At 39.4% G+C, this 12,463-nt stretch overlaps 2 protein-coding genes across 2 annotated transcripts; both read left to right on the top strand.

Annotated features, from left to right (window-relative positions):
- Positions 1 to 1,697: 1,697 nt before the first annotated feature.
- LOC119410953 (putative olfactory receptor 10D4) lies at positions 1,698 to 2,672 on the top strand. The gene has a single exon (XM_037677873.1). The coding sequence runs from the start codon at positions 1,698 to 1,700 to the stop codon at positions 2,670 to 2,672; it is 975 nt and encodes a 324-aa protein (XP_037533801.1).
- Positions 2,673 to 6,634: 3,962 nt separating this feature from the next.
- LOC119410954 (olfactory receptor 52E8-like) lies at positions 6,635 to 7,651 on the top strand. The gene has a single exon (XM_037677874.1). It carries the CDS (start codon positions 6,671 to 6,673, stop codon positions 7,649 to 7,651), a length of 981 nt encoding a protein of 326 aa, XP_037533802.1. The 5' UTR covers positions 6,635 to 6,670.
- The last annotated feature ends 4,812 nt before the right edge of the window (positions 7,652 to 12,463 follow it).

Genomic DNA, 12,463 nt, shown 5'->3' on the forward strand with positions numbered 1-12,463 from the left:
TGCCATGTCAGCTGCTGGTGTTGGTCCACTGTGTTTTATCAAGGGCAAGGTCAATGCAGCTAACTATCAGGAGATTTTGGAGCACTTCATGCTTCCATCTGCTGAAAAGCTTTATGGAGTTGAAGATTTCATTTTTCAGCACGACCTGACACCTGCTCACAGTGCCAAAACCACTGGTAAATGGTTTACTGACCATGGTATTACTGTGCTCAATTGGCCTGCCAACTCTCCTGACCTGAACCCCATACAGAACCTGTGGGATATTGTGAAGAGAAAGTTGAGAGACGCAAGACCCAACACTCTGGATGAGCTTAAGGCCCCTATCGAAGCATCCTGGGCCTCCATAACACCTCAGCAGTGCCACAGGCTGATTGCCTCCATGCCACGCCGCATTGAAGCAATCATTCATGCAAAAGGATTCCCAACCAAGTATTGAGTGCATAACTGAACATGATTATTTGAAGGTTGGCATTTTTTGTATTAAAAACACTTGTCTTTCATTGGTGGGATGAAATATGCTAATTTTTTGGGACAGGCATTTTGGGTTTTCATGAGCTGTATGCCATAATCATCAGTATTAAAACAATTAACGACCTGAAATATTTCAGTTGGTGTGCAATGAATCTGAAATATATGAAAGTTTCATTTTTATCATTACATTATGGAAAACAATGACCTTTATCACAATATGCTAATTTTTTTAGAAGGACCTGTATATGAATGTTCCTGTAAAGTGTACTGAGACAACTTTGTTGTGATATGGTGCTATAAAAATAAACTGAATTGAAATGAAAAAAGAATTAAAACAAAAAAAATGTTTTAGCATTAATAAATAACCCTGCAGATAGCAGCTTCTCCTCCACCTCGATCTGTTATTCTAGGGACAAATCAATTAATAAAACAATGTAAATTATCTTTTTATAAAATCATTATAAAAAAGTCCAAGGTTACAATTTAAGTTACAACTAATTTCATGAAATCGGAAATTTTATCATCCATCCATCCAAATATATTTTTTACCCACTTTTTTAGTTCAGGGTCATGGGGCATTAGTACCTATCCCCAGCATTCATTTCGTGAAATGCAGGGTACACACATAGGTCATCAATCCATCGTGGGGACCTAGAAGAAGAAGCTGAGACAGATAAACACTCAAATCAAGTAAAAGTTTGGAGTTACCAAACAGCATGCAAGATATCCTGAGAGAATAGAAAAGTGATGGCCAATAACTCCACCTTTATCACAGTGCATGCTGGGAGAAGTCGTTTTAAGCAGGTACCTAACAGATAAGAAGTCAGAGTATTCTGCTGCTTTGTTAGTGAAATGTATTTTCAGACTGAAAGAAGTTAATGCTTTGTGCTTATGTTTCATCTTAAAATATGACTTGAAAAAAGTTAGACTTTAACATGAAATATCAGTTTCACATTTATATGAAAATACAGTCTAAATGTTTTTTTTAAACAGCATAGAAAAGATGAAAATCAATGATTAATACAGTATATATATAGATATATAGATACATCTATATATACACCCTATATTTATATCACCAGATACAAGTATCTTAGCTGTTAATTAAAATATACAAATAGAAACTGTTTGGCAACTTTAAAATTTAACAGTTTAAACCACGGTCTGAATGTTTTATCTAACATGCTGTGTGCTTTCCAATGTTTAAAGGACTTTCCTTCCACACCATGTCAGACAGAAATTACAGCAGAGTGACTGAATTCATACTGACTGGATTCCCTGGACTTCATCCAGAGTACTATGGTCTGGTTTCAGCTGTTTTATTTTTTGTGTATTTGATGACTGTGTTGGAAAATATTGTTGTTTTATTCCTGTTTGCAACTAACCGAAGTCTCCATAAGCCAGTGTATTATATATTTTTAAATGTATCAGTTTGTGACCTTCTTTTCAGCACAACAACTTTACCTAAAATCATATCAAGATATTGGTTTAAATCAGGAACTATTTCATTTACTGGTTGTTTTGTCCAAATGTTTTTTGTTCATTTTCTTGGCAGCGCGAACTCCTTCATGTTTTTTCTCATGGCATTTGACAGATATTGTGCCATTTGTCATCCTCTCAAATATACTATTATTTTAAAAAATGTCAATGTCCACATTCTCAGTATGACTGCATGGATAACTGCCACTGTACCACCTATAATTTTTGTCATTAGAGCATACCCTCTTCCTTATTGTGGTTCAAATGTAATTAATCATGGTTTCTGTGATCATGTTGGTATAACAGTTCTGGCCTGCACTGACAGAACCCCATATGCTGTACCAGCTTTTATCAGTGCAATGATTATTCTCCTTGTACCTCTAGCATTCATAGTTTTCTCTTATTGCTCTATACTTATTGAGGTTAGCAAAGTAGCAGGTATCAAAAATCGTCTAAAATCTTTCTCAACATGTAGTACTCAGCTGATAATAATCTCACTATATTATTTACCTAGATGTTTTGTATATTTAGCCAGCGTTGTTGGGATTAGTTTCAGTGTTGCTGTGCGAGTTGTAATTATTATGCTTTATAGCCTTGGTCCTCCAATGGTCAATCCACTAATTTACTGTCTGAGAGCTAAAGACATAAGAGAATGTTTGTGGAAGCAGTTTCATATAACTGTACCACCGAAAGCACAAGTTTCAGCCATCAGTACTCGATAAAACATATTTGTTTAACAATGATTAGTTTTAATTTTAAAAAATGTGTTTCTTTTAATGCAAATATTCAACATGGGAAATAAAATATAAAAATGTCTACATGAGAAAACAACGTGCTGCACAGTGATGTTGTGAATAACACTGTCACTGTCAATGTTAGAAGCCCTCAGGCTTAAATCAGTGTATGTATGTGTCATTGTCATGTCAAGAAGACAGTGGAATTACAAAACATTTGTTTGACAGCAGAGACGTATTTACTTTATGAATGTGCATATAGATTGAATAGATTTTGTTTAACACACCTAAAATCCCAAAATAAATTTGAAAATGCATTCTGGCTTTGTTTGGATTATTTTCCTCTTCTTCTTCCTCTTCTTCTTCTTCTTATTATTTTTTTTTTCCTAACCTTTAAAGAATTGTAATGGTTTTATTTGGAAGGCTCCTAAAAAATGCTTGGAATGGATAACTTAGAGAAATAAATGCATACAAATTCCAGTAGTTTCTCCCAAACAGTCAATTTGCTCCTCCAGTCAAAATAAAATGCTTATTAGAAAAGTAGAGTGTGTTAACTTTAGTCACTTGTGTGTGCATGCATGATTGTTTGTCACACATTTCTCTGTGCTGGCCCCCATCACCCAGTGTTTCCAGTCCCCCACATTGAGAAACCGAACAACATAAAGTGGGTACAGAAAATGAATGAAATGGGATGTTTGTTTTTTGCCTATTGAAATAAAGTTGTATGTACTTCATAAAACAAACAAAAAACTATCACTACAAACTGAAGTAATTTATATATACTGTAAATGTTCTTTTTCCAGATCTTTTTATTTTTTGTTGAAAATGTCTGGTTTTTCTTAAAAAATATTGAAATATTATATAAATGAAGAAAAAAGATGAAGACCATGAGGAGGGAAATTTGACAGGAGACAGAGGGTGAAGAGGAAAGTCAAGAATGTTGAACTGAAGGTTGCAACTCTGAATAGACGTAGGGATGAAAGGCAAAGGTAGAGAGCTGGTTGACATGATGCAGAGAAGGAAGGTAATTGTATCATGTGTGCAAGAGATATCCAGAAGGGCATCAAGGCTCACAACATTGGGGTAGGGTTTAAGCTATTTTACCGTGGTGTGGATAGAAAAAAAAATGTATAAAAACAGGTCTTAAGGAAGGAATTGCAAAGGATGCAGTAAACGTGAAAAGAGTATCAGATTGTGTAATGTGTCTGAAGGCAGAAATAGAAGGTCTGATGCTAAATGTTGTCAGTAGTTGCTCCACAGTTGGATTTGAGGTTGAGGAAAAAGAGAAATTCTGGAAAGATCTAAACAAAGTGATAAACAATATTCCCAGGGAGGAGAGAGAGGTGATCGGAACAGACCTGAATGGCATGTTGGGGACAAGGAAGTGATGGGTACGTTTGGTGTCAAAGAATGGAATCAAGATGGATGGTAGATTTTGCCAAGAGAATGGAAATGGCTGTAGTCAACATCTATTTCCAAAAGATTGAGGAACAAAGGGTGACCAATAAGGGTGGAGGCAGAAGTACCTAGGTAGACTACATTCTGCTTAGAAGAGGAAACCTGAGGTAAATAAGGGATGTTTGGTGTACTGTAGGTACGGTTGTGGCAGTGGAGTGTGGCCAGACATCACTGAATAGTGATGAGTATGCTGTCTGTTGTGGTGAAGAAGAGGAAAGGAGCGAAACCAGACCAGAAACCAAACTGTGGAGTTTGAAAAAGGAAGAATATTGTGAGGAGTTCAGAGAGGAGCTGGAAAGGAATGAAGAGAACAGACAGGAATATAAGGAGGTTCAACATAGTCCAAAGAGAGAGGTAGCAAAGAATAAACAGAAGACATATGATAAGTTAGACAAGAGGCAGGACATAAAGGAAGGAGACAAAATATTTGTATCCTATGGCAAGATGAATCAGGCTGGAAAGGATATGCAGAAGCTTAGGCTTTTCAAAGATTGAAATGGTAATCTTCTAACAAATGAAGAAAGCATGATGGTAAGATGGAAGAAGTATTTTGAGGAGTGATTGAATTAGAATGGAAGGGACAGAAGAATAGAGGTTATAGCTGTGGACCAGACAGTGGAGAGATTTGTGAGGATGAATGCATGGAGCTGTAGCAACGACATGGGAATAAGGTCGATAGGTCACACAAATAAGGTCTAGGAGAGAGTCATGGAAGATAGACTTAAACAAGAGGTGGGCAACATGGTGGTTCAGTTGGTAGAGCTGTTGCTTCTTGGTCATAAGGTCAATGGATCAAATCCCGTCCAAAGTTATTTCTGGGTGGTGTTTGCATGTTCTCTACGTGCATGTGTGTTTTCTCCGGGTACTGCGGTTTCCTCCCTTAGACTATAAACATGTATGTTTGACTAACTGGCAACTCTAAATTGTCCCTAGGTGTCAGTGAGAGAATGAATGGTTGTTTGCCTCTATGTGGGCTTGCGACCTGTGCAGGGTGCACCCCACCTCTCACACAGAGACTGCTGGAAATGGGCACTGGTGACTCTCGCAGCCCAAAAAGGAAGAAGTGGGTAAAGATAGTGGATGGATGGATGGATGGATGGATGGATGATGGACTATTTGTTATCAGCATTATGGTTTCATGCCAAGAAAAAGCATGAAGATAGAGTCTTCAAAAGAAAGGAAGCTGTAAATCACATAAGTAATCTAAAAAAAAACACCCACTATTAACTGTAAATATTTAGAGCAAAGTAGAAATGACTGCTGACCTTTATGTTATTTGTAATTTTGCAAGTGAATAGTGATAGTGATATGGGGTTAACGTGTGTATATTGCTCTGCATATTTTAAGTGTTTCCAGACCTTTGGAGAACTTGATGGCAAGCTGTTCAGGTGAGTCAGGTGTGTTGGCATGGTGACAAATCTCAAGCACCCAAAATAATAAAACGCATGGACTAAGGTTGTTAATCATTGATTTAATAAATGTAAAGGTTGCTCATAAATGTTAAAGTTTTCAGTTTCTTTTGAATTTCTTAAGAAAGAAAGAACGAAAGAAAGACATCTCGAACTTTTGCAACAGGAGAGGTGGCACAACAAATCTAGCAAAGTGAAATATATATGCCCCAGTCTTTATTCTTTGCAAACATTTTGCTAACAGTAAATTTAAATAAATGTATGTTTCAGAAACAACATTAAGGTATTGAACTTCAGCATCCAATCTTTTGTAGAAACTTACTTGTGAATTAACAAGAGTTAAGATTATTTCAATATCAAAAGCTTTCAATAAAGATTGCACATGAAAAAATTGTGATGGCGAATCATGAATGACAAGAAGGTAACAAGCAGGTGACAAGAAGATAACATCATTTGATGATTTTAAAATTCTTTTGAGAATACCACCCTCTGAGGATGTGTCTGTTTGGACACAACAACAAGCTGATATTAATTGTCACCCAGTGATTGCTCTCAGGTTTTAGCTTCTGATCAGCATCAGAGGTAAGGCTCATGGAACTGACTGGGAAACCTTAACAGCACAATGTAGGCTTTACTTTGTTATAACTTTGTTCAAAAAAAAATAATACATTATGCAGTTTATATAATGTTGGACAAAGAAATGTGTGTATTACTGTCAGATCATGGGATAAAAAATATTTCATGATATTTAATTTTACTGTTGAAGAGTTTGGGTTTTGATTAATGATTAGCCTCATGCAAACCGAAGTGAAATGTCTTAGTAGTTATCTATACACTCCCATCAGTCCTATGGATTTATTATTCATCAATGTTATCAATATTTTTGATTCATTTAATCTATTTACTTTGTTATGAATTAGTAGAACAAATGTGTATTTTTAATTCTATAAACATTTGTATAGGCTGGATTTATTGTGTTAGATGAGATTCTAGTCAAAAGGAGACCACACAGGAATAACTATATTATTACGGATGTGTAGCTGATATTGTTAATGAATTTTAAAAACAACCATGGCTTATCATCTTCATTGTGATTTCATTTTATAGGGGGTTTTCATAATGGTGATCACGTTTAACGTGAGTGTCACAAAGGTGGAAAACTTTGTCATCCTCGGATTCCCTGGACTTTCTCCACAGTATCATGGACTTGTGTCAGCTGTCCTATTTTTCATCTACCTCACCATTGTAGTGGGAAATATTTCAATTTTAGCAATTGTGATTACTGAAGAGTCACTCCAGAAACCCACATATCTCATCTTTTGTCATCTGGCACTGAATGACTTAACATTTGGCACTGTTACACTCCCTAAGATCATATCAAAATATTGGTTTGGAGATAGCTTTATTTCATTTTCTGGATGTTTTACACAAATGTTCTTAATTCATTATTTGGGAGCAGTGATATCTTTTGTGCTATCAGTAATGGCTTTTGATAGATTTGTTGCAATATGTTTCCCACTTCGTTACCGTGTGCTGATCACAAACAACATCATATCTGTGCTCTGTGGATTGGCTTGGTTAATACCTGTGACTTTTCTGTTGGCAGTTTTATTACAAACCCTTAATTTACCTTTCTGCAGATCCAATGTCATTGAACAGTGCTTTTGTGACCACATATCTATAACAAGCCAAGCATGTGGAAATGATGTTAAAAATGTTCAAGTCACTACTCTTTGTCTGGCCATGTTCTCTCTGTTAGTGCCTCTTGCATTTATTTTATTTTCCTATATTTTTGTTATTGTGGTCATTATGAAACAGTCCAATGCTGCAGGTCGCAAAAGAGCCTTTTCAACTTGCTCTTCTCAAATATTCATAACATGTCTTTTCTATCTGCCCAGATGTTTTGTTTATGTGGCTAACACAGTTGGCTTTTCATTCAGTTCAGATCTTCGCATTTTTTTAATTATTTTGTACAGTCTACTTCCTGCTGCAACTAATCCAATCATATACTGTTTCAAGACTCAGGACATCAAGAAAACTTTAGTCAGGAAACTAAAAACTGCTAAAGTTGGAATAAAGTTGGAACTATGGACCTTGTAACTAAGAAGATATGTGTGCAGGAAGTCTAAATGTACTGAAGAAAATGTTCCTGCCAGAAAGAAATCATGAACACTAAAATTTAAATGACAAGAATAAATAGTAATTGTGCGTCACTTCAGCTTTAAGTTATTTTCTTCATTTATTACTCTTGTGTGTTGCAATAGAAATACTGTAATGTTTAACAATTATTAAAGTGGTCTCCAGCTGCAAGTACTTGGGTGTGCACCTGATCAAAAACCTCAGCTGGGGCAACAGCAATACCAGCCTGTTCAAGAAAGCTCATCAGAGACTCTACTTCCTCAGGCGGCTGAGGCAAACTGGTCTGGGAAGCTCAGTCCTCACCTCCCTCTACAGGTGTGCAGTGGAGATCCTGTGCTCCAGCATCAACGTGTGGCATGGAGGCTGCACAGCTGCAGAAAGAAAAGCTTTGCAGAGAGTGGTGAAGGCTGCACAGAAGTCTGTTGGAGACAGCCTCGCTACATTCTACACCTCCAGATGCAGGAAGGGGGCCACCTGCATCATGAAGGACCACACTCATCCAGCATGTATACTTTTTGCCCTGCTCCCCTTAGGCAGGAGGTTGAGGAGCATTAAGTACATAACCACTAGACTGAGGAACAGCTTCTGCCCTGAGGCAGACTCATGAATCTCTATCCAGGATAATCACTGTGAAAAATTGGAACAGGCTGCTGATTTATTTCATGCTGCTGTGTTCATTCATACTCATCTGCTCACACAGACTCATGTTCGTGCTGCTGTTCGGCATCTTGTTTTTATACTACTAATGCTTAATGTATTTTTAGTTAACATTTTTCTTAGTTCATATCTTAGATCTTATTACTGTTTTCCTTTTACATTTTATGCTTTTGTTGGATGTAACTGGGACCCCGTGTACACAATTTCATTCCACCACATGTACCACATGTGGTGTGTATGACAAATGAAGAACCTTGAATCCTTGAATCCATAAAAGTGAGGAAAAAAAACTAAAAAAAAAAAAAAACTAATATAACCTTACTTCAATAATCCATAGTGAAATTATTTGCTCCTTCATTTTCTATTTTTGCGTACTATGTATCACCCAAGTTTTTTTATGGCCCATGCAGAGCTTTAGAATTCAGTGCAGCTAGTGCTGATAATAATATAAAATTGTTGTCTAACAAACTATATCCATCCATCCATCCATCCATTATCTTATACTTGTTAGGAATTCAGGTTGCGAGACCAGCAGCTTCAACAGGGAGGCCAAGACATTTCTTTCCACAACCACCTCTTCCAGATCTTCTGGGAGGATTCCAATGTATTCCCAGACCAACCAAGAAACATAGTCTGGCATGCGTGTCCTGGGTCTTCCCCAAGGTCTCTTCCCAGCCGGACATACCCGAAGCACCTCCCTAGGGAGGTGCCATGGGAGCATACTTACTAGATGCCTGAACCACCTCAACTGGCTCCTCTGATGTGGAGGAGTAATGGTTCTACTTCAAGTCTCTTGCGGATAACTGAACTTTTCACCCTATCTTGAAGGGAGAGTCCAGCTACCCTGCGGAGGAAACTTGTTTCATCCGCCTTTATCCGAGATCTCATTCTTTCAGTCACTATCCAGAGTTCATTACCATAGGTGAGGGTAGGAACATAGACCGACCAGTAAACAGAGAGCTTTGCCTTACAACTCAGCCCCCTCTTCACCACAATGGACCGGTACAGAGTCTGCAATACTGAGGATACTGCACCAATCTGTTTGCAAATCTCATGTTCCATTCTCCCCTCACTCATGAACAAAACCCCAAGATACTTGAACTCCTCCACTTGAGGAAGAACCTCGCTCTCTAGCTCAAGAAAGCAATCCACCCTTTTCCGGTTGAGAACCATGGCCTCAGATTTGGAGGTGCTGATTCTCATCCCAGCTGCTTCACATTCGGCTGCAAACTGCTCCAGTGAGAGCTGAAGATGAAGGCATGATTATGCCAACAGGACCACATCATCTGCAAAAAGCAGAGATGGAATCCTGAGATCACAGAACTGGAATCCCTCCTCCCCATGGCTGCACCGAGAAATTCTGCACATAAAAGTTATGAACAGAAGTGGTGACAATGGGCAGCCCTGGCGGAGTCCAACTCCCACCCTGAAGGAGTCAGACTCAGTGAACCAAACTCTTGCACCGCTTGTATAAGGACCAAACAGCCCGTAACAACAGGCCCTCAATCCCATACTCTTGGAGCACCCCCTATAGTGTACCCCAAGGATCACGGTCAAATGCCTTCTCCAATTCTCCAAGTCCACAAAACACATGGACTGGATGGGCAAACTCCCATGACCCCTTGAGGACCCTAGTTAGGATAAAGAGCTGATCCAACGTTTCATGGCCAGGATGGATCCCACATTGTTCCTCCTGGATCTGAGGTTCAACGAACGATCGGACTCGTTTCTTCAGTACCCTTGAATTAACCTTATCAGGAAGGTTAAGGAGAGTGATGCCCCTATAATTGGAACACATCCTCCGTCTCCCTTTTAGAAAAGGGGAACCACCACCCCGGTCTGCCAATCGAATGGCACTGCCCCCGATGTCCATGTGACGTTGCAAAGACGTGTCAACCAAGACAGTCCCACAACATCCAGAGCCTTAAGGAAATCATTGTGAATTTCTTCCACTCCCGGAGCCCTGACACCTCAGAGCTTTTAAACTACCTTGGCGACCTCAGCCACAGTTATGGACAGATCAACTCCAAAATCCCCCGACTCAGCTTCCTTCATGGAAGACGTGCCGGTGGGATTGAGAAGGTCCGAGAAGTATTCCTTCCACCTCCCTATGACATCACTGGTTGAGATCAATATCACCCACCTTCACTGAAGACAGTGTTAGTAAAGCGCTGCTTTCCCCTCCTCAGCTACCTGATGGTTTGCCAGAATCTCCTAGGAGCCGACCGAGAGCCTCTATCCAAGGTCTCACAGAATTCATCCCACATCTGAGCTTTTGCCTCAGTAACAGCCAAGGCTGCGGACCGCTTGGCCTTCCGGTAGTCCTAAGCTACCTCCGGAGTCCCACTGGTCAACAAGGCCCAATAGGACTCCTCCTTCAGCTTGACAGACTCAGCTGGAGGAGTCCTCAGCTGGTGCACCTTCCAGCATTCCTGCCAAGGACTTCAAGAAGGCCAGATACCCTGAACTGCTGTTTGTTGCATAGGCACAAACAACAGTCAGAGCCCGTCCCCCACGTCCGAAGGAGAAAGGAAGCCACCCTCTCATCTACTGGGGAAAACTCCAACACACAGGCACCAAGTTGTGGGGCTACAAGTAGACCCACACCAGCTTAACACCTCTCACCATGGGAAACTCCAGAGTGGAATAAAGTCCAGCCCCACTCAAGGAAATTGGTTCCAGAGCCCATGCTGTGCATCGAGGTGAGCCCAACTATGTCTAGTCGGGACTTCTCAACCTCACGCACAAACTCAGGCTCATTCACCACCAGAGAGGTCACATTCCATGTCCCAAGAGCCAGCTTTGGTATGCCAGGGTCAGAGCACCAATGTCCCTGCTTTTGTCCACTGCCCATGGCATCATGCACCCGATTTTTGCAGCCCTTCCTGCAGGTGGTGGGTCCACAGGAAGGCAAACCCATGCTGCTCCTTCCGGCTGAGCCTGACCAGAACCCATGTTTACAGACCCGGTCACAAGGCACTCGCCCATGAGCCCCTCGCCTAGACCTGGCTCCAGGGTGGGGCCCTGGTAACCCAGGTGCGGGCAAGGGACACGGAGTTCCTTGTTTTTTTCCTGTCCATAAAAGTCTTCTTTGTTTCACATTGTTGAGTGTATCTTTCTGTTAAAAAGATAAGAAATGAATGAATGAATTAGTCTCATCTGTGAAAATGTGGCAGAGGTAAATGAGGAAAAAAAGATATACATCATTGTCAAACATATATTTAAAAATCAGTAACAGTTGTTTGCAATCAAATGTGCTTTTGGTGATTTTATTTTGTGTATTTTTTAAGACATGTTTTTTATTTGGGTGTTTAAGAATTGTTCTTTGAATTTAACAACTCAAAGCTACTTACTTATTACCTTGGTGGCTGCCATTTTCTACCTACAACTATCAACATAGTCGCAAATCAGTTTCAGTTGTTTGCTGTTAATTATGCTAACATGTGCCAGAATGTAATGTGGTGGATGGACTAATACAGCAATCAAATTTTACAAAACAGGTGCATCAAAATGGCCTAAAATTACAAAATTATGTGCCTTTGTAGGTTGGAATGGAAGAAATCCTGGTTTCAGTGGCAGGATCATCCTGCTTTGACAACCAGCTGCTGTAGCTGATGTTTAGTTTTAAATTTGCCTTCATGTAGTTTATAATGACAGACTAATGAAGGTCCAACAGCTTCATCACCATCGTAACAATTTGTAAACATTTGTAAATATAGGTATTATTTTATCAATCATAACACTTTGCCCCTGATAATATTAGGTGCTGTTCATAGAATGAGGGCTGACGATAATTCTGGTGTTGACGCCATGAGTCATGGCAACGCAGGTTCTTAGGACAATTGAAATTCATTTGGGAAGGACGCATGTAGTGGATCTATCTGCATACACAGAATGTAATAAATAAAATGTGAACCACAACATGAGACGGTACAGTGAGGTGTTGCAGTGCGTTTAGAGAAGCTGATGTTAGTTTCAAAGATGTAAAGAAACTCTTGCAATACTCTGCTGTGTCTCATGCTGTTAATTAGATTTTCTTTACACCCTAATAAGAGTGAGAAAGAGACATTTTGTCATAATTTTAATATCGTGTTAATACGTCTAATAATCAATCTA

The sequence above is a fragment of the Nematolebias whitei genome, chromosome 6 (genome assembly GCF_014905685.2).
Source record: "Nematolebias whitei isolate Nwh7 chromosome 6, NemWhi1, whole genome shotgun sequence".
In the NCBI taxonomy this organism is placed as follows: domain Eukaryota; kingdom Metazoa; phylum Chordata; class Actinopteri; order Cyprinodontiformes; family Rivulidae; genus Nematolebias; species Nematolebias whitei.

Coding starts and splice junctions, on each gene's coding strand:
- LOC119410954 (XM_037677874.1), top strand. CDS start 6,671: ATGGTGATCACGTTTAACGTGAGTGTCACAAAGGTGGAAAACTTTGTC.
- LOC119410953 (XM_037677873.1), top strand. CDS start 1,698: ATGTCAGACAGAAATTACAGCAGAGTGACTGAATTCATACTGACTGGA.